Source organism: Ursus maritimus, unplaced genomic scaffold, assembly GCF_017311325.1.
Source record: "Ursus maritimus isolate PB19 unplaced genomic scaffold, ASM1731132v1 scaffold_6, whole genome shotgun sequence".
In the NCBI taxonomy this organism is placed as follows: domain Eukaryota; kingdom Metazoa; phylum Chordata; class Mammalia; order Carnivora; family Ursidae; genus Ursus; species Ursus maritimus.
In genome coordinates, this window is record NW_024426774.1 from 37346995 (window position 1) to 37372797 (window position 25803).

The window sequence follows — 25803 nt, forward strand, 5'->3', positions numbered from 1 at the left end:
CCTCTTCCTTCTCTCCCTGGGCATCACAGAGGTGTGGGGCTGGCAGGCCCTGCTGTGGGAATGGCGGGCAGAAATCAACCTGGGTGACCGGCTCCTTTAGACCTCAGGGCCCAGGAAGAGGGCTCTGGAGGCAGGATGCCTTCTCCACGCAGCCCTCAGAAAGGTAGCAACAGCGTCCCCTAGTGGCCCCCAAACTCCCTCCACGCTGTGCGGGCCTTACCTGCGTTCCAAAGCCCCTCCCGCCCCCCATCCAGAGCAAAAGGCTTCTGTTCACCTTCACGTGTTTGTGTTGCTCTAAACCCACCCCCCTCAATTCATACGGGATTTGAACCCAGGAATATAACTAAGCCCGCAACTATCCGCGGTGTGTTCACATGTACCCGAAGCCAATGTTAAACTCTAGATTTGCTGTCTGTGGAAATGCAACGTGAGCCACAAAGGCGAGCCACGTATAGAACTTTAAAATCCCAGTAAAAGGAAAAGAAACAGATGGAATTAATTTCAATGATATATTTTATTTAACCCAATACATCCAAATATTGTCATTCCAACATGTGATCGATACACAATCATTACTGAGATATTTCAGATTTCTTTCATTTAACGTCTTTGAAATCCAGTATATATTTTCACTTACGGTGTATTTCCATTGGAACACTCAATTTTCATTGGAAATACTTATCTGTATTTAGACTTCATAAAATTTACAGATTCACATACCTGCATTTTCCCAACCATACTTAAAAGATTTTTTAATGACTGAATCAAATAATAGTTTTGAAATTTAAATGTTAATTATTAAAATTTTAAAAAATTAAAAATTCAGTTCTTCAGTTGTACTGTTCACATTTCAAGAGCTCAGAGTCCCATGTGGCTAGCAGCTACTGAATTCGACAGTGCACGGCGAGATCATGGAAACAGTGGCAGCAATAAAGCACGCCCTTGTGAAAATAAAGTACACCTCATAATTGACAAATAAGAAGTTACTTATGAACTTAAACTCCCAGCCCCAGGGTTTCCCAAATTAGAGCGCACAAAAGACTTACTCAGGGAATTTGTAAGAACTGCAGTTGATGTCCACCCCACACCCAGAGATTCCCCTGTGAAGGTGGCCAGAAGAGTGCATTGTGAGGAGACCCAGGCCACGCTTCAAGAACCATCACACGGTTATCGGGCAGTTGGGCAATCACAGGCATGAGCACCCCCGGTTCCCGCTGGTTACGGCACGCACCAGGCACTAAGCTCAGTTAGCACTGCCGAAGATGCGTCCACAAGACAAGGCACTGGAGTACGGGGAGAAAAGATCAGTGTAGGTGTTTATTCTTAGTCCTTCCTCCCTATTTTAGCATATGGTTTGCGTAGTTCATATATAATTTAGTATACATATGTTGGGAGAACAAATTTTAAAAATGTTTCGATCAATAGGGGCAAACCCAAAAGGTTTCACCCCATTGAGTTAAACAGTGGTTCTTGTCTTCAAGAGGCTTTGAGATGGAGAGGTAATGTCTAATGTGGAGAACCATAAAACAGGGTAGAGGGAATACATGCCTTAGGAAAGCTACCGTTGACGTTCTGCTGGAATCATGAGCCATTATTTCCATCTGGGCTGATGTGGGACAACTCGGCAGTAAACTATTTGCAGGAACCAAGACTCATCAAAGAAGGACAGTCTCCCAGAGGCAAAGGCAGGATGGAAGGCACGGAGAGGGGAGAGGGTGAGTCAATCTCAGAGAAAAGGACAGTGTGACTTCTCTGGGGCAGTGTGGTTATGGAGACACCTACGGAAAGGCAGGCATTTGGACTTAGTGATTGCTGTGATACCGGCCCTGGGTTAATAGAACAGGGGACCCCGATACAAGAGCTACAGGGCAACTTGACTCAAGTCAGATCCAGCGTGGCTATTCTGGAACATTCAGGAATGACCCCTCTGTGGCCAGCTCAGGCTCTCAATGGTGTTCCGAAGCATCAGCGTCCAGTCGTCCCCCTTCTGCATCGGGGTGCAGCGCGTCTCCTTGAACTCCAGGGCTAGGATCTCCGCAGGGGTCTCTGGGGTCAGCCCGGCAGCCAGGACAGCTTCTGGGAACTTGGCTGCAGAGGCGGGGGCCAGACAGCACCGGGGAAGGCTGTGGGGTGGGGCAGGTGGAACAGGAGGGCAGGCGAGAGACCAGAAGGCCAGACACGGAAAGGAGAAGTGAGGAGGGAGGAGGAGAAGGAATGGGGGTGGGCAGGGATAGGGTGGTGCACAGAGAAGAAAGGACAAGAGAGAAAGAGGCAGATGCTGGGTACCTTGAACTTATCTCGACAATGGCACTGCCAGGGAAACCGCTGCTCTTTGGGGGAGACCAGCGCCACCGCCACCCCTCAGTGGCTGCCCCAGATAGCTATCTCACACCCTCCTCCGGGACCACAGTTCTCAGGGCACAGCTCCACACAGCACCCGTCCTGCTCATGAAAGCCATTTGTGCAGGTTCCTATCTCCCCTGCTTGGGGAGGAGGAGGGCCCCCGAAAGCCAGAGTACCCGGTGACCCAGGCGTCCAGCGCCCGTACCTGGGCTGCTGCCTGTCCGTCTGCCGGTAATGGTAACTCACGGCCACGGCCGAGTGAGGGCACAGCAGGTACCGGTTCTCTTCCCAACAGCGCCCCATGGTCCGGGTGATGGCCTCATCCGACACCGACTCAGACGTCACTGCCCCTAGAAGCTGACAGGTCCCGGGGTCAGAGGGGTGGGAATCAGGGTCAGGGGAAACCCGGGGAAAGTGACCCAAAACTCACTACATAACATAGGCAGGCAACCCCAGAACTCAGATGGAATCTTCGCACTAAGTCGCTCAGCTTCAGCTCAAGAGAAAAATCTGGTTCCCCGTGTTTCCCAGTTTTAAGTCGATTCCCTCAGCCTGGGGGGAAGGATCCTCTGAGTTTCAGGTCAGTAAACTTCGTGAGGATTAGCTCATGAATCAGCAAGTTAGTGTAGAGACTTGTTCCACAAATGGACAAAACACAGAAGGTTAAGGGCTTTCAAACATTCCTGGTGCCTTGTCGTTGGTACACCTCTTTCCTGTGGGTGCAAGAACACCTTCCAGTGAGTTCCCACCCAGCCCGGATCACACGTCTTCCAGGAAGCCTCCTCCCAACCCGCAGACAGAGGAAGACTCCCTTCTCATTGCCCCCTCAGTGTGGACGGTTGATCTGATCATTTTCTGAAAATGTATTGCATGCTATTCGTGTGTCCATCACCCTGCACACCCTTCCTGCACCAGAGACCGCAGCTACCTGTCCCGTTGGGGTTCACAGAAGACGGAGAATGTGTTTTCTCTAGCTTTGTATCTCCAGCACCTAGCACGTTCCTGGCTTCCCGGAGATACGTGGCATGAAGGAATGAAGGAATGAAGGAGTGAGTGAGTGACGGCTGTTCCAGCAGATGGAAAGTCCGGCACAGGTACAGCCAGGGAGAGAATGAAGCAGGGCGGGGTCTGCTGTCTGTTCCTGGAGCACCTCATTTACGTGAGGAGAAGGAACGGGGTATCGAAACAAACCACTAACTGGATAAGTTGATGTTTGGTTATGATCTGAATGTTTGCCCCCCCCCCAAATTCATATGTGAAAAACTTAATCCCAATGTGAGGGTGTCTGAAGGTGGGACTTTGGGGAGGTAACTAGGTCCTGAGGATGGCGCTCTCGTGAATGGAATTAGTGTCTTTATAAGAGGCCAGAGAGCTAGCTACCTGTCTTTCCACCATATGGGGCTATGACGACACACCGACCGTCTGCCATTTGTATGGAAGTTGCTCCCACCAGAACCCAATGACGCCGGCACCCTGATCTCAGACTTCTGGCGTCCAGAACTGTGAGAGATCGATCTGTTGTTTATAAGTCCCCCAGTCTCTGGTACTTAGGTCGAGCAACCCCAACTAAGACAGGTTGCATCATGGGAAACATTGAGATTCCACTCCGGTCTGCACGGGTGGCTAAGCCCAGAGAACTGTATCCAGCTCTGGGAGCAACCCTGTAGGACAGTCATTGACTGGGCGAAATGAGGTCACATAAGAGACAGCTAAAGGAACCCGGGACGACAGAGAAATGGGGATTCTCTTCAAATACGGGAATCACGACTCCCCAGTGAGCAGGCTGGAAGGAGGGGATTCTGGCTCAATACACAGAATTTCTCACGATGAGAGCTGGTGTGAGGTAGTGAGGTCCTGGTCAATGGCCATACAGTCTGGATGACTTGGTGGCACGCGGTAGAGAAAATTAAAGGCAACGTTGGCCATATAAAATCCTTTTCCTTAATGTAAAATGAGTGGACCATCACCAGGCTGCATGAAAATAAAAGCAAACGGGGCACCCGGCTGGCTCGGACAGTTCAACGTCCAACTCCTTTTTTTTTTTTTTTTTTTTTTTAAAGATTTTATTTATTTATTCGACAGAGATAGAGACAGCCAGCGAGAGAGGGAACACAGGCAGGGGGAGTGGGAGAGGAAGAAGCAGGCTCATAGCGGAAGAGCCTGATGTGGGGCTCGATCCCACAACACCAGGATCACGCCCTGAGCCGAAGGCAGACGCCTAACCGCTGTGCCACCCAGGCGCCCCTAAACGTCCAACTCCTGATTTCGGCTCAGGTCATAATCTCAGGGGCGTGAGATTAAGCCCTACCTCCATGCTGAGTGTGGAGATTCTCTCTCTCCCCCTGCTTCTGTTTTCCCCCACCCCCGGCCACTTGCACACATGCTCTTTCTCTCAAAAATAAATAAATAAATAAATAAATAAATAAATAAAAGCAATCTTTCCTAACTGGGTTCCTACCACTCTGAAGAAATAAAATTTCTCCTTTTCCTTTTAAAAAGAAAGAAAACTCAAGAGGATAATGGTCTCTGTTCCTACTGGACAGGCAAAATGACTGCCAATTGTTGCTACTTGCTGAAAATCAGCAACAATAAATAAAAATAATAATTGATAATGTTCTGGGCCCTATACTTCCAGGCAGTATACAAAGTGCTTCATTATTTGACTTCAGTCTTCAACAGTGACAGGCATTCTCATTAGTCCCACTTTACATATGAGGAAACTGAGGCACAGAGTTTAAGAAATGGACCCAAGTTTTCACGGCCGGCTTGGAGCCAAGCCCAGTCTGACTCTAAACCAATGCCCTCTATTGTGCCTCCTCATTCAATAAATTAATCCATAGAAAGTGACTGCAAAGGTGCTCTTGAGGTGCTCAAGAAACAGGTGCCCTCTTCCCTTAACCAGATTTCCAAACCCAAGTTGGGTTTCATGGCTTCCCCCTTTGCTTTCTCTGTGGTGCGTGAGTGGTGACTGACCTTGCTGTGCAGTTCCTTGGGTAGACTCGTGCTCTGGGTCCTTTCAAACTGCTCCATGAGGGCTCTCGTCCCCTGGCTGTCAGAGCCCGACAGCAGCCAGAAGATCCTTTCCATGTTGTAGGGCACCTGGGCAGGAAGGAGGGTGCCAGGGGCCACACTGATCTCAGCCCTTGTCCATCCCCACCCAGTCAACACCTGGGCCAGGCGCACACTTCCCCACAGGTCCCACCTGAATGTCCATAGCTGATGCCAAGGTTGGTTCGACGGCCTCGGACAGAGAGAAGTCTCCCCGCTGCACAGTCCTGTGGATGATGTCATTGCGGTTCACCGCCACCACCAGGCGGATGGGCAGGCCCATCTTCTGGGCAATGCACCCCGCTGAGGACAAGAGAGGAGACTAAAGCTTTCTCAGACATGACGCCCAAAGTACAAGAAATAAAAGGAAATTTAGATAAACTGGACTTCATCAAAATTAAGAAACTTTTGTGCTTTTTGAAGATTTTGATTTGTGCTTCAAAGGACACGATCAAGAAAACGAAAAGGCAGCTCACTGAATGGGAAAAAACATTTGCAGATCATACATCTGATAAAGGACTTGCATACGGAGTATGTCAATAACTCTTACAACTCAACAATAAAAATACGAATGGCCCAATTTAAAAATGGCCAAAAGACTTGGACAAACATTTCTCCAGAAGATAAACACATGGCCAGTGAGAACATAAAAGATATTCAACATCAGGAAAATAGAAACCAAAGTCATAGTGACCCACCATTGCACGTCCAGTAGGACGGCTAGAATCAAGGCGCTGGCAGGGCTGTGGAGAGATTGGGACCCTCATACATTGCTGAAGGGAATATAAAATGGTGCAGCTGTTCTGCAAAAGTCTGACAGTTCCTCAAAAAGTTAAGCACAGAGTTATCATGTGACCCAGAAATTCCACTCCTAGTACACTCAGGAGAAACGAAGATACAGGTCCACACAAAAACTTATACACCAACGTTTGCAGCAACATTGTTCATAATAGTCACAAAACTGAAGCGATCCAAATGTCTAATAACTGATGAATGGATAACGAAATGTGCTATATGCACCCAATGGAATATTATTCAGCCCGAGAAGGAATGAAGTACTGATACAGGCTACGATATCCAGGAAACTTGAAAACATATTAAGTGAAAGAAGCCAGACACAAAAGGTCACATACTGTATGATTCTATTTATGTAAAATGTCCAGAATAGGCAAATCGATAGAGACAAAATAGATCAATGGTTGCCTAGAGCTGGGGAGATGAGGGAAGCGGGGCGTCACTGCTAAAGGGAACAGGGTTTCTTTCCTACGTGATAAGAATGTTCTGAATTGGCTGTGGGGGTGGCTGTACCAACCTGCACGTACACTAAGAACGATTCGGTTGTACCCTTCAAACGGGTGAATTGTATAGGATGTGAATCGTGTAACAATAAAGCTGTCTCACACACACACACACACACACACACAGAGAAAGAAGAGGAGGAGAGGTTACTGTCCCCTGATACTCTCCTCCACCCCCACGTCTCTCCCTCCTTCCCCCTCTCTCTCTCTCACATACACACCACCAGGAACACATGCTCGCTACCACTTGCAGAAGAGAAAATGAAGGTTCTGGAAGGTTGAAATGACCCACCCCAAGCCTGCTGAGTGGCACATGCACATGTGCTTGCCCCCCGCCCAACTCAGCCTCCTAGAAGCAGCACCTTCGGACACCCTGCCCCTCCTGGAGAGGCCCCTCGGGAGGGAGGACAGAGCAGTGCCCTCCACCCACCCACCCAGCAGTTTCTGTTTGCAGGGAACAAACAAGGAATTGCTCACCCTGGGGGAGGGGGAGTGCGAAAACGTAGTCACTTAGGGAGGTTTTACATACTTCCCCGAATGGTTCATCTCTGGTGGGTCGTCGAGAGGAGTTAAGGATCATCACACCACCCCAACGTCGCTCTGAATTTTGCAAAGCACTTTTCGCTCGATCCGCATGCTATCCGCGTACGGAGGATGCTCAGGGAGCCCAGGGGCTCCATTCACACAGCTAGCTCCTGATGGAGCAGAGAGCGACAGGAGCACTCTGCAAAACTTCGCGTTGTGCCAGCCACTGTGGAAGGGCACAACGGGGAGCGCAGTGGGCTCTGCCCCATGGGGGTGAAGACGGCTGAGCTATCCTTGCCTAACCACCAGCCCCGTTCTTCCCATCCCCGTGGCAGTGGAGGAAGTCAGGAAGACTCCAGGCCGCTAAGATGCTTTCACAGTCTCCGTCTCACTGAAGCCATCCCTGGCGCCCATCAGAAGCAATGCCACCGACAGAACTATCAGAAACAGGCCGTTAGGAGGCAGCCTCGCAAGCTCCCGAGGACACAGACTCTGGGGCCAGCCTGCCGGCGTGCTCATCCTGGCTCTGTCCCTGACCGCTGCGTACGCAGCGGCAAGCTGGCTCCCTTCTCTGTGCCTCCACTTCCTCATTATTAAGTGGAGACAACAGTACCGTCCTCACAGGCGCGCGTGAACGGTCAATAAGTTGATCCGTGAGAAGCACTTAGAGGGGTGCCTGACGAGTAGGAAGTGCTGGAAACATGTTTATTGTTATTATAGAAGATGATTTTAACGCCACGCAGCGGCATAGCTCTTCACCTGTACAAAGTTCACAGACGTGTGGGAAGGATCTTACTTACACTTGACAGTAGCCTGGAGAGATAGGATAAGCTATCCAAGATTGCTTTTATAGCCAAGCAGCTGGGTCGAAGGGACTGCCCCAGGGCCATTCAGCTGGGGCAGAACCCTAAGTCCAGACCTCTTTCCACCTCACACGGTCCCCGGGTAGTGATTCCAGTGGGAACATGTTGTGCCAGTTGTCCTCATAGTAGACAGCTGGCTGAGGCTGGGAGTGAAGTCCACCTCTCTGGAGGCGGGCACGGGCAGGCCAGCACAGCGGCTGGACCTTGACCGCATCTCTCCACACGATCCTGAGGGGGGTTAGCCCATCCTTCCCTCCTGCAGCAAGAGCCCGGGATGTCCTCCCAGGGAGGGAGGGGGAAGTTTGCTGGGGGCTTCTTCTGTGCGCTTGCCTGTCACCTTCAGAGCAAGGGCTCGAACTTTCTCCTCACAGTTGCAGCCGAAGGGCAGCTGGAAGGATGAGGACCACAGGCATTTTTCTGGAAAGCCCATTTCTGCCCAGGGGTCTCCTTACCTGCAAGGTTACCGGCAGCCCCTGTTGGCACAACCACCTCCACTGGGGGCAGGGGGTGCGTGTCTAAGGATGACGCACACTGGAAATAAGCAAAGAAGTGGTGGGCCATTTGCACGAGGACCCGGGACCAGTTGATTGAATTCAGACTCATCAGATTGTGCTTCTTGACAAAAGCCACGTCAGCAAACACGGCCTTGATTGGCTCATCAAGCTCATCGCTGTTGCCCTCCACTGTCAGGAGAGAGAGGGGAGGGCAGCTATCAGGAGCAGGAAGAACCCCCAGGGGTCGGCACTTGCCTGCAACAAGGCCCTCCCACACTGGGCCCATCCAGCCGGGACCTTCACCTGGCCTTGGTTTCTGCTCTCCCATGTCTTGGCCTGGCTTTCTAGACTCGAAATTAAGCAACTCAAGAGAAGACACCATGTCTCATATTCTTGTGGTCATACTTCCAACATTTCTGCCATTATACGAAATTAGACATCAATTGTCAACCTTCTGGGATGTTGGGAGAAGGACTCCTCTTTGTAGTCCATGCCTACCTGCCCCACTCTCCAGAAGCAAGGAGAGATGATTTTTGAGGCTATGAGGTGGCGAGAGGCTGACCCTTTCTTTACTCCACAGTCCTCTACTAGGGCTTGGGGGAAAGGGTCACTGTTCCCACATGTTCTGCCCTTCTCTCCGTTAGATCACAGAGAAACATTCTGCTCTCTGCTCCCACGTGGTAGGCAAGCTGGCAAGGACCTTTCCTCCTTGAGCTGGGTGTGGACACAGTTCAACTTACGGATGAATTAGGGGTAAATTTATGGGTGAGTTGGCTTCTAGTCCAAGTTGCACTCCTCAATCCAGCCCAACTAGCAATCGAGCCAATATTGATCTCTTATCTGAAACCTGGGTCTATTTCTCCACCGGACCCAAACTTGAAGGAGAGGGCTAAGATTTGCCGCAGGGAGTGCCAGAGTCGGCCCAAGGTTCTTATTCATTCCACCCTTCGTACTGTAGAGCGGCAATGAGGCCATGGGGCTGACCCTAGATCCCCACGCCCACGCGCTGTTTGCTGGGGCTCTAGGAAAAGGTTCACTGCTCTGCAGATGGAGCCACAGGAAGGAAATACGCCATGAGGGAAATGAGCCTTAGGACTGGGAAGGCAGAGCAGAGAACGCGAAGAACCTGGGTCTCCACTGAGGGCCTGCTGAGTCACTGAATCGACTAGTCACCTCCCACCTCTAGACTTCCAGTTATAGAAGCTGGAAAATATTCTTGTTCAAGCTGGTCGGAGTTAGATTTTCTGTTACTTCCAGCCAAAAATATCCCAAATAATGTATAAATAGCACTTGCTGGTTATTCTGTGCTTACAAAGCACCAAGTATAAAATATATATGAAAATTAACGACTTTAAACAACACCAGTGTCCAACACACAACAATCCAGGTGGCCCATCCCTACTCCCTGAGCTCCCTGGTCTAAGGGAGAAGACATGTCCACTTTTAGCTCCGGAACACACACACATCCTCCTAGAAACCAAATCAGAAGATTCTAGAAAGGAAAGGAAGGACCTGAATAGTGCTATTTAGAAACAAAAATTAATTTCTTTAAAGTCCGCTGTCTTCTTTTCTTGAAGCTCAGAACAGGTACAAAACAGAAAAGCCCCTTGGGCTCCAGCAAGAAGACATTTATGACCTATTGGACTCATCGCCATCCACATGTCTACTACTCTTTTACTAATGGGTACCGTTCTCCACTCCGTGATCAGGAACCGAGCTTAAACACAAGCCCTTAGGTAAAAGCCTTCTAATATCTGGTATAAGGCGAGAAGGGAGTAGGTGGCAGAACAGAGGTCGAAATGTTATTCTCGGCTTCGATTCTAGGCAAAAACAGCCTTAGATTCATAACTAGCAATTTGAGTGCTTAGGGTATAATAGCGACCCTCGGGAGCCCAGATATCATACATCAAAATTTTGCCATCGGTGCGGGAAAATACAGCCAAATATGGGCAACCACCAACATTAACCTGTAAGATTTTCCAACACCTGCATTAGCGAAACCCAGAACTTTTCACTGGAATGTGTAGGTGCTTATTAAAGAAAAGAGTAGAAGGAGCTTTTTGCTTGCTTTTGAACCAACGGATGAAGGATCTTCACGCTACCCCCATGGATAGTTTGTTTGCACTTTGTTTTTTGCTGTTTGCCCCTTGACAAAACATCCTCTATGGGATTATACCAGGAGGCCAGGCGAGTTGGAGGAGGAAAGCCTTCTGCCACTACATTTGCTCTCCTGCTAATGAGTGACCGAATCAAGCCAGGCCTCCCGGACTTTCCCAAGGCCACAGTGTGCAAAACCTCACCGAGACCCCTTACTCCTCATATCCCCACCCCCACTTCGGGGCTACCTGGGGTCAAGCTAGGTGTGAAGAGTGGATATAAGAGTGTACAGCTCCACTCAAGCTCTCTCTGCCCTTCTGGAGTCTCAGTTTCTACAGAATAGATGCCCTGACATTAAAGGAGATTGTCGGGTTTTTTTTGCTTTTCTGCAAGTACAAAATGCCCAAATTCATGATGTGGCTCAGGAAGGTGTCTCCAGCAATGGGTACGACTGAGTAATTTCCTAGACCTGCTAACCAAATGCATGACTTAGTTGTTCATATACCATAAGGGAGGGCACGAGCTATTCACATGTAAGGACACAGTCTTTTAAAATAATTATTGAACAGGCTTCATGCGCTCTAAAGTTCAGTGTCCTGGAACAAAACCCGAGTCACTTGCCTCGGGCTACGGGTCTGGTGGCTGCCTGTATACAGGGCACCGGTAGGTTGAACCTGCACAGAGCTGGCATTCTTTGGGGGTGTGGTGTTCACCCGACACTTCAGGATGTGCACGGTCAGTATGGTTTATGCGCTTGTCACCTCCAAGAGCGTATGAAACTGTGTTGCCAGGAGCTTGCCCAGAGCTGAGTCAAGGCATGTACCGACCTCATGACTGACGAAGGAAGGGAGGGACAGAGAAAAAGCTGGAGGAAGGATGGTCACCTCATCAACTGGCCAGTTGTATTCCATTGTGGTCCAGCCCATCTCCCAAAATAGACGCGCTCAAGGCGGCCATGCTTCCCCTGGAGGCTCCACCCCAGCGCTCACCTCCAAACACGTGGACGTTCTCGCTCAGCACCGTGGTCATCTGGAGCTCCTGGATCTTCGTGCAGTGACCCTGGGGCAGCAGAACGATGATGTCCACGTTCTTTGCCCCTTGAACGCTCTCAATGGCAGCACTCCCTGTGTCCCCAGACGTTCCTGGATGGGAAGAAAAAAGAACGCTCCCCTTTAGAACAAGGGAGATGGAAAAGGAAAGAAATGGTCCCTAAAGCATTGCTGTCACAGGAGGCAATGGCTACTTAAAATACCTACAGAGCTGGGACCTCGTGCTTAATCCGGGGTCCGTTAACCTCCTAGAGGCCCAGGGACAGAAATCAGGACATCTGTGAACATGGTACCACATACTCTCACGTATTTTGTGTACTTAAAATATTATTCTGAGAAGGTTCCATAGCCTCCACCAGACTGTCAAAGGGGTCCGCGGCACAGGAAAAGGGGACGAACCCTGCTCTAGAAGAACCAGTAACACACACTCCTTGAGACATCCATGCGGAGCTTCCTGGGGGTAGATAGCAGCACGTGAGGGACCTACGGGGCTCGGGCCGTCGTGCCCACCATGCACACCTACAACCACGGTGACGTGCTTCTCCTTCTTCTCCAGGAAGTACTGCAGGAACTGTGCTGTGCAGCACAGGGACAGGTCCTTAAACGCGTACGTGGCCCCATGCCACAGCTCCAGCACGTTCAGCCCGTCCCTCAGCCTGGACAGATGGACCACCTCTCTGCAGCGGAATCTGCGGAAGGCTCGGTCGATCAGATCTGTGCGGGGAGAGGGGCGGGACAGTGGAGGAAGGCCGTTAGCTCTGCCTCAGCTTCTCTCTCCCTCTCTTTACGCTTTTGAATGCCAAGTTTCTATCTCCTGCTACCAGGTAAGAGACTACGGACAAAGGAGACTATGTATGAATAGAATTACTTAATCCTAGGAAAAAGTCTGAACAGACACGAACCACACTGTTCATAGATTCCTCAGTGTGATGCCCCCCAGAGAAGAGAAATAGCATAAAACTTCCATTTTTTACTTTCTAAACTTCATCATTTGGATTTCTGTGTGCGTGTGTGCCAGTAGAGAGGTTCACGTCCACAACTGAGCAACGAACAAGTCAATGTCTCATCTCTTCTAATGTTCCTTCCTAAAGACCAGACGGTGTTTGTTTTTGCTATGCTAAATTTCACACCTGTGATACCAGAATCTTGGGATGGTTCACATATAATCCTACCTAAGGGAGGTCACCGTAGGTAGTGCTTCTCGAACTTTCATCGACAAACCAATCACCTGGGATCTTAAAATGCAGATTCTGGCTCAGTAGGCCTGAGGAAGGCTGAGAACTCTAATGAGTGCCCAGGCAATGCCAAGAGTGCCATCAGACCACATTCTTGAGCGGTCCTCTTCTTCCCAGCCCTAAACTCTCACCATCACATGGTGGATTAGTTCACATGTTTGGCCCATGGACCAGCAGCACTAGTGTTATCTAGATACTTAGCAGGAATGCAGAGTCTCAGGCCCCACCCCAGACCTACTGAATCAGAATCTGCATTTTAACAGGATCCCCAGGGAGAATCCAGGGGCACGTTCCAGTTTGAGAGGACAATCTCCAAGTCCCTTCTGAAATTACCGTTCAAGGAAATAGAACAGCAATCTGAGGATCCAGGTGCTTTATATACAGGTAGGAAATACCCCAACATTCAAACATCTCGGGATGTTGGTGAAGTCTCTAGTCTTGAAGAGGTTTTTGAAAAATAAACTAAAGGAAAAAACATTCTCTGCAGATCACCGTGGCATTCATTTCACTGGAGATGGAAAGTGGAATGGTTGAACTCTTTGGGGATATTTCTATTTCTGGGATTCTAGAATCTGGGAAAAAACTCCAATGTTTGGGAAATAGGACTAGAAACCTCCTAGGGGTTAAGCAATGGATTTGCAGCTCTGTGGGGGACTGGACTGGCAGGGGAGTGAGGTGGGAGAGCAGGGAGGCTGGGGGATGCTTACCGTTTAAGACATCTCTTGGAATGAGCTCAGGACCAATGAAGAGAGTGCACAGCTCCTTCACCAGGCTGGGGTAGGAGAGCGCACTCCACTGACGCAGGGTCTGTATGTGCAGCTGTGGGAGCTCCTCGGGCATGAAGAGACCTCCGTCGGGAGCATAGCCAGAGAAGAGGGCCCCCTCAAAGTCGACCCGTGGGGCCATCCCCCGAGTGCTGACGTACCACATGATCCTGGTGGCCTGCAGAGGGAAAGTCCCAGAGGCACCTGATCTCCAAGCTCACGACCCCACAGTCTGGAGCGTACAGAGCACCCTCAGCTAGCCCCTGGACCACCACTCATGGGGGTAAGCATCCCAGCCTGAGAGACTGGAGTCCTGTCGAGTCTCATGCCAGCTTCACCGAGGACTGGCCAAATCATGACCTTTCCAGTCAAAATGAGGCAAATTCACTGACTTTAGGAGAGGGGGTACCAAGTCATGCCAAGAAAGGAAAAAGTTTGGTCCTCACTGTCAAGGAATAAGGGAACTGGGAAAAGATCAGAGCAATAAGGCAGCCGCCATTTTGATAGGCCTCTTGGTAAGGAGAGGACCACCGCAGTTGGTTATACACCTTTTGAGAGATACCGGGGTCCAATACGGCTCAAAAAGTAACCACCTTCCATGCTTATACAGCATTGTTGCCTATAACCTAGTGGTTCCTCACTCCGGTAGTTTGTTGGAATCAACTTCGGAGCTTGTAAAAAAATCCTGCTCCCTGGGACCCTCCCTGGATCAATAAGATTAGAACCTCTATATGAGAGGCTCCGTGGGTGAAGCTATTGCACAGCCAGGGTTAAGAATACAGTAACCAACTTGCCCCACTTTGCCCAGGACCTTCTCAGTTTTAAAACTGGAAGTCCCATGTCCCAAGAAACCCCTCAGTGCCAGACAAACTAGAACGGTTTGGTCATCCTAGTTGAGAACCAGCGCCCTACCTCTCAGCCTAATCCTGGAATCATTTGAAGTTCTGGCAAGTTACTCTTAAGACTGTCTAGCCAAGGCTAACCGGCCCTGTGTGGAGTCAGGACTCTGACTGGGGTCCTGGGGAGGGGGAGTGTCCAAGGCCTGACTCTGGTCACAATGCCACATGGGTTAGGTTCCCAGGAAGCAGGTGCCAGGTCAGGGAGCTGAGCTTGAGCGCTGAATACCTTTCCCTGGCTCATGCAGGTGAAGCCAGGAGCTCTGGTTTTAAAGCCCCAAGGCCAGGAAACATTTCAGGAAGGGCCAGCAGGTAAAGAAATTTTCTGACAAAAGGTGGGGCAGGGCAGGAACCCGGACCCCAGGGGCTGAGACCCTGGCCACTGATCGCATGCAGACAGCGCCCCTCGGGGTGGAGGCCCCAGCAGGCTCAGTTAGGCCCCGGCCTCTCTGAGGTCACGGGGCACCAGTCCTCCGGCTCACCAGGCCCTGGGTCAGGAAAGGAGGTTTTGATCAGGCCTGCAGGATAAGGCAGCCTCTGAAAACACGGCGGACTTCTCAGGTTCCCGCTCTCCGGGTACTGCAGAAACCCTACGCAAGGTGCAAAGCCTCGACCCTCCCAGGTTCCTCCGGGTCCGGTCCGAGCAGAGCGCCGCGGCTGGAGGTTACAGAAGCCGCCGCGAGAACGACACAGCCACGCGGAAGTCAACCGCGAGTTCAAGTGCGCAGATAAACCGCTACCGATGACCCCCCCGGGGGGGCGGCGCCGCGATCGCCGGAAGCGGACGCGGGCAGGGGCCCTGCGGCCGGCCTGTGTGCTGGGAGCTCGGCCGCGGGGGCGCCGGCTCGCGTGCGGCGGTCGCCGCGGCAGCAGCTGGCGCCCTCCCACCCGCGCCCCGCGGATCTGCTGGCGGGGCCCCGAGGGCTGCGCGTGCCAGGAGGCGAGCGAGTTACCGGGTCCCGGCGCGTGAGGCGGCTGGAGGCACGGCCCGCCAGGCGGCCGGTGCCGGCGGCCTGAGGCCACAGGCCGCAGTGCTTGCTGGCCTCGCGCAACGCTGAGGTCGAGGCTTCCGGGAGAGCGAGAAGGGCCGCGGGGGAGGGCAGCGGCGCGGGAAGAGCTGCAGGGGGGCGCCAGAGGGATGCCAGCTTGGCGTGTTTTTTAAGACACCTTGCTAATCACATTCAGTCTCTCAATCTTCCCGGCCGCCCTGGAGCCACAGTTCTTTGTAGAAAAACACTTTTATTAAATACAGATCTATTCTAGAGTAAAATCCCCCTTTTTTATTTATTTGTTTGTTTGTTTGTTTGTTTATTTATTTATTAGAAGCAAGACACACGCCCTCCGGGCATGGCCAATGGCGCTGGATTCCATTCATCCTCCTGGGTCCCAACTCACTTAGGAGGCAAAGTTTGAGGAGCTGGGCAGATGTCAGCTAAGGTTTAGTTCGCGCCTCTGTGCTGGGCCTGGTCCCTGTAGCAGGCCCAGCAGGGACTCATGGGGACAGAGGACGTGGATGACTGCCCTCCTCCTTTCTTCCTCCTGTTTATAACATTCCCCTAAACCTGTGGTCTCTGCTTATTTGTTACCTCTCTCCAGACTTCAGCCCACATGTGCTCGTTGGACATAGCCACACAAGTCCACAGAAACAGTCTGACTGGTCACTGTTAGGCTAACGGACTGTTGTTCGCGCAGTACGCACAGAGGCCAGGGAACCACTCCCAGAGAGGGATCCAGGCCAGGCAGGACCCCCAAAGGGTACCCATCCCTTGTCAGGTACACTTTATCACTCAAAGGCCAGGGAAGCCGAGGCACCTGGCACAAATTCCCTAAGACGCAGCCGTATATGTTACCATGCTCATGACCAACCAGGATGGAGGCTCAGAGCCCCACAAGGACGAAAGTACCTTCCACAGAGTTCTCCCGTCAGGCCCTTTGCCAGACTTACAGAGGCCTCAGGACTTCTTCATTGTTCTGTAAGCAGAAGGGAAGGCCAGAAGCTTTCTGTAAATCGTATGACTCCCTCAAAAAGGAGAGGACCAAAAGGCTTGGAGAAGAAGAGGTTTAATTTGTTAGTAATCCCTGCCCAGGACATTCAGCATGAGGCAGCTCTAGAAAATAAAAACTTGTGCGCGGCCTGTGAGGAGGACAGAACTCGGAGTGCCGAGCAGGAGCAGTAGGAACGTGGAGCTCCCGGAGACTTTTACACTGGATCAACGTTAAGTTTTTATAAGATTAAAAATTGCTTTTATGTATTTATTTTGCTTTTTGACCTTACGGGTTAGAGTGCTTGGCTGTCTGTGGCTTTGAAGCCAATGATCTTCAAAGCAGTGCCCCAGGGCCCTTGCACTGCTATTTCTTCCATATGTCCCTACAAAGACCTCTAAGGGAGGCTTCTACAAGACTGTGCACAGAGGATTTCCCATGGTCTCCATGCAGTGGGATGTAGGAGCTAGGGGCCAGAGCCCTCTGTAAAGATTAGAGAGCACCGAGGGCCCAGGCAGCTGGAGGAGCACGTGACCCGCCGAAGCCCGCCAGGCATTTGTGGAGGCCACAGGCCAGCGCTCAGGCTTTTTCTGGAGTTCTGGTGGGGCAAGGGAGCAAGGCAAAAGGGAGGAAAGAGGCCATTCAGAGACAGGACACGCCTGGTCTCTCTGAGCATTTTGATTTCCTAAACTGATAATCCATTGTTTCACTTAATGTGTGTGGTGGTTGTTTGGGGGAGATGGGATGGTATTTAAGCTCCTGTACTCTGAATCACCCTCATTACTCTGCGTGCCTGACTCTGTAACTAAGGGTTTCAAATAAATAGTCTACAATTATCAAGAAAAAACTGACCAGTATCATTCAACTATCTTTTTTCTTTTTTCAGAAACAGATAAGTTGATCCTTAAATTTCTATGGAAATGCAAAGGACTCAGATTAACCAAAACAATCTTGACAAGAAATTACAAAGAGGAAGACTTACACTTCCAGAGTTTAAAATCTCGTTCAAAGCTGTCATAGTCAGGACGGTAGTTCAGTGGTACTGACATCAGAATAGACATACAGACGCAGGGAATAGAATTGATCGTCCAGAAATAAACCCATGTACGTGTGGTCAATTGATTGGTAACAAGGGTGCCAAGACTCTTCAATGGGGAAAGAATAGTCCCTAAGCAAATGATGATGGGCTAACTGGACATCTACGTGCAAATGAGTGCATTCGGACCCCTACTTCATACCGTATGCAAAATTTACCTCAAAATGGACCAAAGATGTAAATATAAGAATGGCAACTATAAAACTCTTAGGAGAAAACAGTGGAAATCTTCATGACCTTGGATTAGGCAATGGTTTCTTAGATATGGCCCCAAAATAAAATGCAGCAAAAGGAAAAAGAGAGAAATTGGGCTTCATAAAATATTAAAGCTTTTGTGCACCAGAAGAAACTATTAAGCAAGTGAAAAGGCAATCTGTAGAATAGGAGAACATGGGGCGCCTGGGTAGCTCAGTTGGTTAGGTGTCCGACTCCTGGTTTCAGCTCAGGTCTTGAGCTCAGGGTTGTGGGATCCAGCCCCACCTGGGCTCAGTGCGGAGTCTCCTTGAGATTCTTTCCCTCTTCCTCTCCCTCCCCCTCTGCTCCTCTTCCCGCTCATGTATGCATGCATGCTCTCTCTCTCTCTCTCAAATAAATAAATAAATAAAATCATTAAAAAAAAAAGAATAGAACAGATTTGCAAATCATTAATCTGATAAGAGTCAAGTATCCAGAATCTATAAGAAGCCCCTAAAACTCAATAATAAAAAGACAATGTAATTTAAAAACGGGCAAAGGACTTAAATAGACATCTCTCCAAATGAGCTACGAATGGCCCGCAAGCTCATAAAAAGATACTCAACGTCATTAGTCATTAGGGAAATGCACATCAAAACCAGTATGAGATACCACTTCATGCCCGCTAGGATGGCCGGCATCAGAAAGATGGTGTTGGTGAAGATGTGGAATGATTGGAACCCTCATATACACACCAAGACCCATCGCTGGTGGGAACATAAGCTGAAATAGCCACTTTGGAAAACAACTTGGGACTCCTCAGAATGTTAAAGAGTTTCCAGATGACCCAGTAATTCCATTCTTCAGTGCATGCCCAGGAGAATCGAAAACATACCTTCCTACAAAATCTTGAACACAAATGCTCATAGCAGCCTTATTCCTAATAGCGCCAAAATGGAAACAACCTGACTGTTCACCGAGTGATGAATGGATAACAAAAGGTGCTATGTCCATACAGTGGAATATTATTCGGTCACAAAAGAAATACTATGGCATGGATGAAACTTGGAAACGTTCTGCTAAGTGAAAGAAGCCAGACCTAAAAGTCCATGTCTTGTATGGTTCTCTTTATAGGAAATGTCCAGAACAGGCAAATCCACAGACAGAAAGGAGATTAGTGGCTGCAGATTACGGGCTGGAGATTAGTGGAGCTGGGTGAGACGGAAATAAGGAATAGCTGCTAATGAGGACAGGGTTTCTTAGGGGGATGGTGTAAGTGTTCTGGAATTAGACAGTGGTGGTGGGGGCACAAATTTATAATATACTAAAAATACTGAGTTGCACACTTGAAATTGTGAGTTTAATGCTCTATGAATTATGTCATAATAAAAAAATTGCAAAAAAACATAAAAACCAATTGGCTAGGAGTCAGGGCACATTATCCAAAATAGCTGCTTAGAGAGAAAAGCTTGGAAGGCCGGAAGAGACAGGCTGAGTCCTGAGAAGGGACACGTTACTCCCAGTGGGAGTACAAAACAGGAGGAGAGTGGTTTTGATTCAGACATGATCTAATTCATCAGTAAACAACTTTAGAAATCGTTCATAAAAACTCAGGAAAAGACAACCAAGCCTTTTCTAACGCTGGAAGTTTCTTCTGAGTATTCATTGTGCATTCTTTGCTACAAATATGCATTCTAAATAAAATCTATGCATGCTAAATGAATTCTTCCATTGCTGAATTTATTTGGAAGAGCAGTCAATGGTGCATAAGCAATGCAGGTCAGAGATGCCTTTTAAGATCCTCATATCTGGTTTTACTCCATGCATTTTGAGAAACCTACAGAATACATTGGGGAAGGGTACAAATAGTTCCATAGCTGATGTCACTTCAGGTGCTGCTCTGTGACCATCTGAGCTGAGTGCCCATTGACCACCAATGTTTGTCGTAAGGACTGGATGCTAGTTTCTCAGTCGTGTCTTTTTCCTTCCCGTGGTCTGTGCTAAGCGTTTCATGCTCCTCCTGCATGAAAGCATCTGTGCCAAGTTCAAAGGTACTTTTATTCATGCAAATAGGAAATCATGCCTACCCAGTGATCTCCACTGAAGCAGAATTAAGTAAAAGCCTAGACTCATGTTCCATTATCTCAAGACCATTGTCCAGACTGACCCCGTGTGCTCTATTTCCTCAGAGTGGTAATAATGGTAAAGGGCCCGTACAGTCCAGCAGCCATGGGCACTGTTGGCTGTCGGGATGTGAGGTCTTGTGCCAGCTCTGTGTGGACTTGGATACAACACGTCACTGGAGCAGGCTCTTGCTTTGCTCTGGGAGGGGACTTGGCTCCAGGCTGCCTGACAAGTGTTGCACCTGCCCTTTGCTCTTCCACTCTCTCAGCCAGGACTCACGTTTCCTAAGAATATTCACATATATCAGCCCACATATACTCCCAGTCACCACTTCATTTCCAATCTTCAGGAGCTGAGACCCAGCAAGATTGTGGCCCACTGAAGGGCATGCCATTAGAAAGCAATGCAGCTGGGATTCCCCCGTAGGTCTCCCAAGTCCACATGCGATTTTCTTCTCATCCCACCACAACTGTAAGTTGCTTGGAACTTGGAAAAGAGTTTTTCCATTAATGAGAAATTATGAAAACCTGGGGAAGCGCAGGCTTGCAAACATCCCAGGACAGACCTCTGCAAGATGCTTGACCAGGATCCATGCTCACCTACTCCTCTGATGTGGCAAGATATGCAGCTAGAAACTCACACGTGTCCTCAAACTTCTCTGCCTTGAGAAGTGGCCAAGTGGCCAAGTTCTGGCCAATGAGGTATACGCTAAAAATTCTGGGAAGGGTTCCAGGACAGCTTTTGTAAGGAATAGACTCAACTGGTGAGCGCACCTGGGACTTGTGTTAAGTCGGAAACCGTGAAGGGTCTGAGACGTTACCCTACTTGGAAGCTAATGTTAGCCGGCCCCACTTCACATGTATCCACTGACACGAGACATGAGGTTTCTGGATCAGACAGTTGACCACTATGGACAAAAGCAGCCAGCAGCATCTTAGCACAAGTTCCCCAAACCCCCAACCCCAGGGGAGGACATGGTGAGAACCAGATGTCACCTGCACATGCGGTGGGGTTGGCATAGAGGAACCCTGAAATTAAGAGTTTCATAGGCCACGGGCACATCTGCCCCTTGAGATGATTCATTGATCAAACCTCTGGGAAAGAGGGAAGACATGACTAGGTTTATTACCTTGGAATGCAAGAAACGTCTCCAGGATGTAGACGGAGAGAGCTTTAACTCTCCAAATCACTCTGGAGTTTTCTACTTTAGGGAAACACTATCTCCAGTTTCCAGGCCTTTGCTGGTCAAACATACCCTTTGTACAGAAAGCCTGGACAGGGCAAAACTATGAAATATCCATGGAAAATTTTCCCCCAACACCTCGAGACTCAGCAGCCACTTTGCACCATAGAGGACAGCCACAAACTAAGGATGGAGGGGCAGAAAGATAGCAGGTGCCTGAAGCCTTGGCGGCGTCCTTGAGCAGCTGACCCAGCCCTGGACTCAACTTGTTTAAACCTTGGCTTCTCAGGGTTTCTCTTGCTAGAAGCCAAACGACATCCTAACTGCTAATGTCGTCTATCACAAACTGATAGGATGAAAGAGAAGCCCAGAAAGAGGGGGTTGGGGGGGCAAGTGAGACAAAGAATCATTACAAAACTAGAGTATGGAAAGATGGCCGTTTCAACTTTGATACAACATGCTGTACACAGAACTCTTCATCCACCAGCTACCTTCCCTCGCTCCATGGATGGCCCCTTATAGGCTCAGTTGCTGAAAACTCCCAAGGAGGAATACTTCATGTTTCCTTTTCCCTTATCCCCCAGATCCAATCCATCAGCAGCCCCCAGGTTGTGCCCACAGAATCTACCTCCTTGGTCCACGTGCCGCTGTTTCCATCTCCTCCCCACCAGCCCCCTTGTGCCTCTACCCTTCCAACCCACCATCTCTTCTCGTGGCAGAAGGACCGGTCCCAGCACACCAGTCATCAAATCCTCAGTAGTTCTTGTCACTATTAGAATTTAGTTCTGAGCCCATGTGGCCCAGAGAATTCTCCAACCTCACCTTGAAACATGCCAACCTTCACCCACTGTGATGACTGAGCAGCACTCAACTTTTTTCCCTTTAAGAACAAGCCAATCGTTTTTATATATCTAGGTATTGCCATTCCTTCTGACAAAATGCTGTTCCCAGTCTCTTCCATGACTGGCTTTTTCTCACACCTGAGGTATTTGCACTCATGTCCTCTTCTCAGAGAACCTTCCCTGACCACTCTCCCTTTCCTGTTTCTGTCAAACTATCCTTCTTATTTGTTTTATGGCACTTATCACATTCTGAAGTCCTCTTGCTTGTTGTGGTTCAACTTCCCGTCCACCTACCCACTGAAGTGTCATTTGCTTGGGAGCAGACCTTTGCCCCACTCACCACTGTGCCTACAGATCCTGGGCCCAGCACCACCCACTGAAGCTCTTAATAAGTGTGGGCTTGGGCAGGTGTGACAGCCATATCTGTTTTCTAGGAGTGAGAGAGTAGATGGCCTTTGAGCAACTCTCAGAGCTCACCCTTCCAAGCCGCCACCATATGGCCCCATTCCATTGTCTTTTTTTTTTTATGTTCAGTTAGCCAACATATGATACATCATTAGCTTTTGATGTAGTGTTCAATGATTCATCATTGCCTATAACACCCAGTGCTCATCACCACACGTGCCCTCCTTAATACCCTTCACCGTTCCATTGTGTTCATGGCATTTACTACATTACATTCTTGGGCTCATCAGCTGTTTTCTCCCCTCTCTATTGTAACAGGAAGCTCTCTGAGGACACAGACCTTATGGGCTGTGTCCACCACTCTCTTGCCGGCACCAAACAATTACTGGCCTCGCTCAATGTGTGCTTACTGAACGAAGGAGTAAAATGTATAGAAAGCAAAGTTGGCTTGCTTAAGTTGTCAGCCACTTCAATGTCGCTGGGTTACTCATTTAGCAAAGGCCAGCCTGCCAAAGGTGGTTGGAGCCTGATAAGAAATTCCATGATTGGTGGGCAAGCTAACCATCCCTGGAACACAATGGTCAGCAAGGACGTTGTCAAGCTGCAGGATGAGAACATGTGTTTTGCAGATGAGTACACTGAGAACTAGAAAGTCTGCATGGACTGAAGTGGTCTCAAGCATAGAAAAGGAACCCGCGGCAAGCTGCACAGCTTTCTTCTTCTGGGCGAGCCAAGCAACCATTTCCTGTGGCCTCAATCTGAGCGTAGACCCTATTCTAAGAATACTTACTCTCACCTATTGATAGTGTTAGGTCAGTGGTCCTTACACTCCAAGGGGTATAAATACCACCTAGGCCCCTGCTTCTCAAGCTTTAACACCCAAAAGCTTCCCCTGAGGATTTTTTAAAATGTGGATTCTAATTCCATAGATCTGGGATACAGTTGAGATTCTGCATTTTAACAATTTCCCAAGTGAGACCAATGTTGCTAGAAAGCTTGTTTAAAATGCAGATTCCTTGGGGCGCCTGGGTGGCACAGCGGTTAAGCGTCTGCCTTCGGCTCAGGGCGTGATCCCGGCATTATGGGATCGAGCCCCACATCAGGCTCCTCCGCTATGAGCCTGCTTCTTCCTCTCCCACTGCCCCTGCTTGTGTTCCCTCTCTCGCTGGCTGTCTCTATCTCTGTCAAATAAATAAATAAAATCTTAAAAAAAAATAAAATAAAAATAAAATGCAGATTCCTGGGGTGCCTGGGTGGCTTAGTCATTAAGTGTCTGCCTTTGGCTCAGGGCGTGATCCCAGAGTCCTGGGATCGAGCCCTACATCAGGCTCCTCAGCTGGGAGCCAGCTTCTTCCTCTCCCAGTCCCCCTGCCTGTGTTCCCTCTCTCGCTGGCTGTCTGTCTTTCCATCAAATAAATAAAAAATAAAATCTTAAAAAAAATTAATAAAATAAAATGCAGATTCCTGGGCTCAATCTCCAAGCTCCGAATCCAGAAGGCCAGTAGGAGGGGCCCAGGAATGTGTTTTAACCAGCGGCCCAGGTGGTTCTGATTCAAATGGTCTGCTGACACATTTAGAGACATTTTGCACTTGACCATTGTCGTCAAAAAACTCAAGAAGAGTGATGAGCTAACAAGCTGCCTTGAAGAAAGGTAGCAAATGGCAGCTGGAGAAATAGCAGAAGGGTTTGGGCCGTGGTAGAGAGGGGGCTCTTTACGGATACCCTCTCGTGGGTGGTGAGGAAGAGTGACACAATTAACACTTGCAATACAGTGTTCGCAGATGGCCCCTGTTCACACACCTGAAAATGTCGCGCCCAGAAGCTCAGGCCTGGGCTACTGAAATCTTAATACAGAGCAAGGCGTCATTCATGACAATACAACGGGCCTGGGTTCACATTTAGGAAGAAACAGCAATAGTCTCTTTTCACGGGCGGTGAGAAATGGGGAGTATTCGAGTCTAACTCCATCTCCTACACGCTCCCTTTTGCTCTCTCTGCTCCAGCCACAATGGCAGCTCCTCTACCCAACAAACACAGCACCACCTCGGGTCTTTCCACTTGCTTTTCCCTCTGCCCAGCATGCTCTTTCCAGAGAGGCCTTCCCTCTTGATGCAGCCACGTTTCTGCTCTGTGGTCTCCTACTTGGAAAGGGCTTCCATAATCCCTCGGTCTAAAGCAATGTTCGTTATCCCCCTACCTTGATTTATTCTTCTGCATAAACTTATCACCACCAGACACTGTAGAGGACCATTGTTTCTCTTCACCATGATGGAATCTCCCAGAAGAGCTGGGACCTGCTCTGTTCCATTCTCCTGATTAATCCCCAGTGCTTTGAACAGTGCCTGTCATGTGATCCATGCTCAGTAAAATATTTGCTTAAGGAGAAAGGAAGCCATGACCACAGTGATGGAGATGACTGCCCCTCTCTGTACCCTGATACCTTTCCTTCCTCCCGGTGCCTCCAGGCCCCAAGGTTCTTACCACCACCCTGCCATGGATAAGAAAAAGCATTTAACTCTCCTTAATGACTAATGCTACCCTGAGTGTGATTACATACGGTTTTCAACAAATTTGGAAGAGACCAAATAGGGTAAGGTCAGCATGGAATTTATTACTTCAGGTGAATAGAAAACTACAGGTGAGCTTCAAGTCGGCACAGGTATTGGACAGGTATTTGGACGGCATGGGTCTGGGTCACAGGGAACAAGCCCGAGATAACATAGGACGGGGATCATGGGAAGTTAAGAAAATACGAATCAGGCAGGGGCTAGCTGCCGATTAAGCCCAGGATGGGAGCAGATGCTGACTGCCTAGAACAGGGGTCAGCGAACCAGGGCCTGCAGGCCAAATCTGGTCCATTGCCTGTTTTTGGAGATGAGGTTTTCCTGGAGCCCAGCTGTGCCCATTTACCCGAGCACATCGGGTGCTTGCTTTTGCACTAAAACAGCAGAGTGGGGAGACTGCAACGTAGACCCCAGGCTGGCAAAACCTAAACCTGGTCCCTTTACAGAAAATGTGTGCCCACCTGGGTTAGAAGATTTTCCTAAGTAGAATTACAGTCAGGGAGGCAAAGGTGGGCAGTACCTACATGAACACTTTGGAGGAGACTCAGAACTTGTCAACTCTGCTTCTCATGACAGGATTTCACAAGAAGACTCGGAAAACCAGCTGCTCAGGGGAAGGAAGGCAGGCTCGGGGACCAGGAGACGATGCAAGTCACGCAGGGACCCGAGGCAAGGGGAACAGTTTACCGCACAGGCTCCATTTCAAAAATACACGATACTGAGCTGAGCTTGCCTGACAGGAGCAGGAAAAGGAGTGGGGACACTCGACAGCGCGAACCCCAAGCTGTGGGAGGGGAGGAGCGAGCGGCATGTTTCCCC

General features: G+C 49.5%; 1 protein-coding gene across 3 annotated transcripts; it reads right to left on the reverse strand.

Annotated features, from left to right (window-relative positions):
* Positions 1-495: 495 nt before the first annotated feature.
* THNSL2 (threonine synthase like 2) lies at positions 496-15320 on the reverse strand. 3 transcript variants are annotated; one of them, XM_008700106.2, is made up of 9 exons: positions 15095-15317; positions 13660-13894; positions 12237-12431; positions 11658-11810; positions 8530-8760; positions 5546-5694; positions 5317-5442; positions 2549-2700; positions 496-2123 (listed from the first exon to the last, which is right to left on the reverse strand). In XM_008700106.2, exons 2-9 carry the CDS (start codon positions 13880-13882, stop codon positions 1913-1915), a joined length of 1440 nt encoding a protein of 479 aa, XP_008698328.1. In that variant the 5' UTR covers positions 13883-13894; positions 15095-15317; the 3' UTR covers positions 496-1912. The 3 variants fall into 3 exon arrangements, with proteins under 3 accessions (XP_008698328.1, XP_008698330.1, XP_008698329.1); XM_008700108.2 differs by lacking the exon at positions 8530-8760 and having other exon boundaries at positions 15095-15320; XM_008700107.2 differs by lacking the exon at positions 12237-12431.
* Between the last annotated feature and the right edge of the window lie 10483 nt (positions 15321-25803).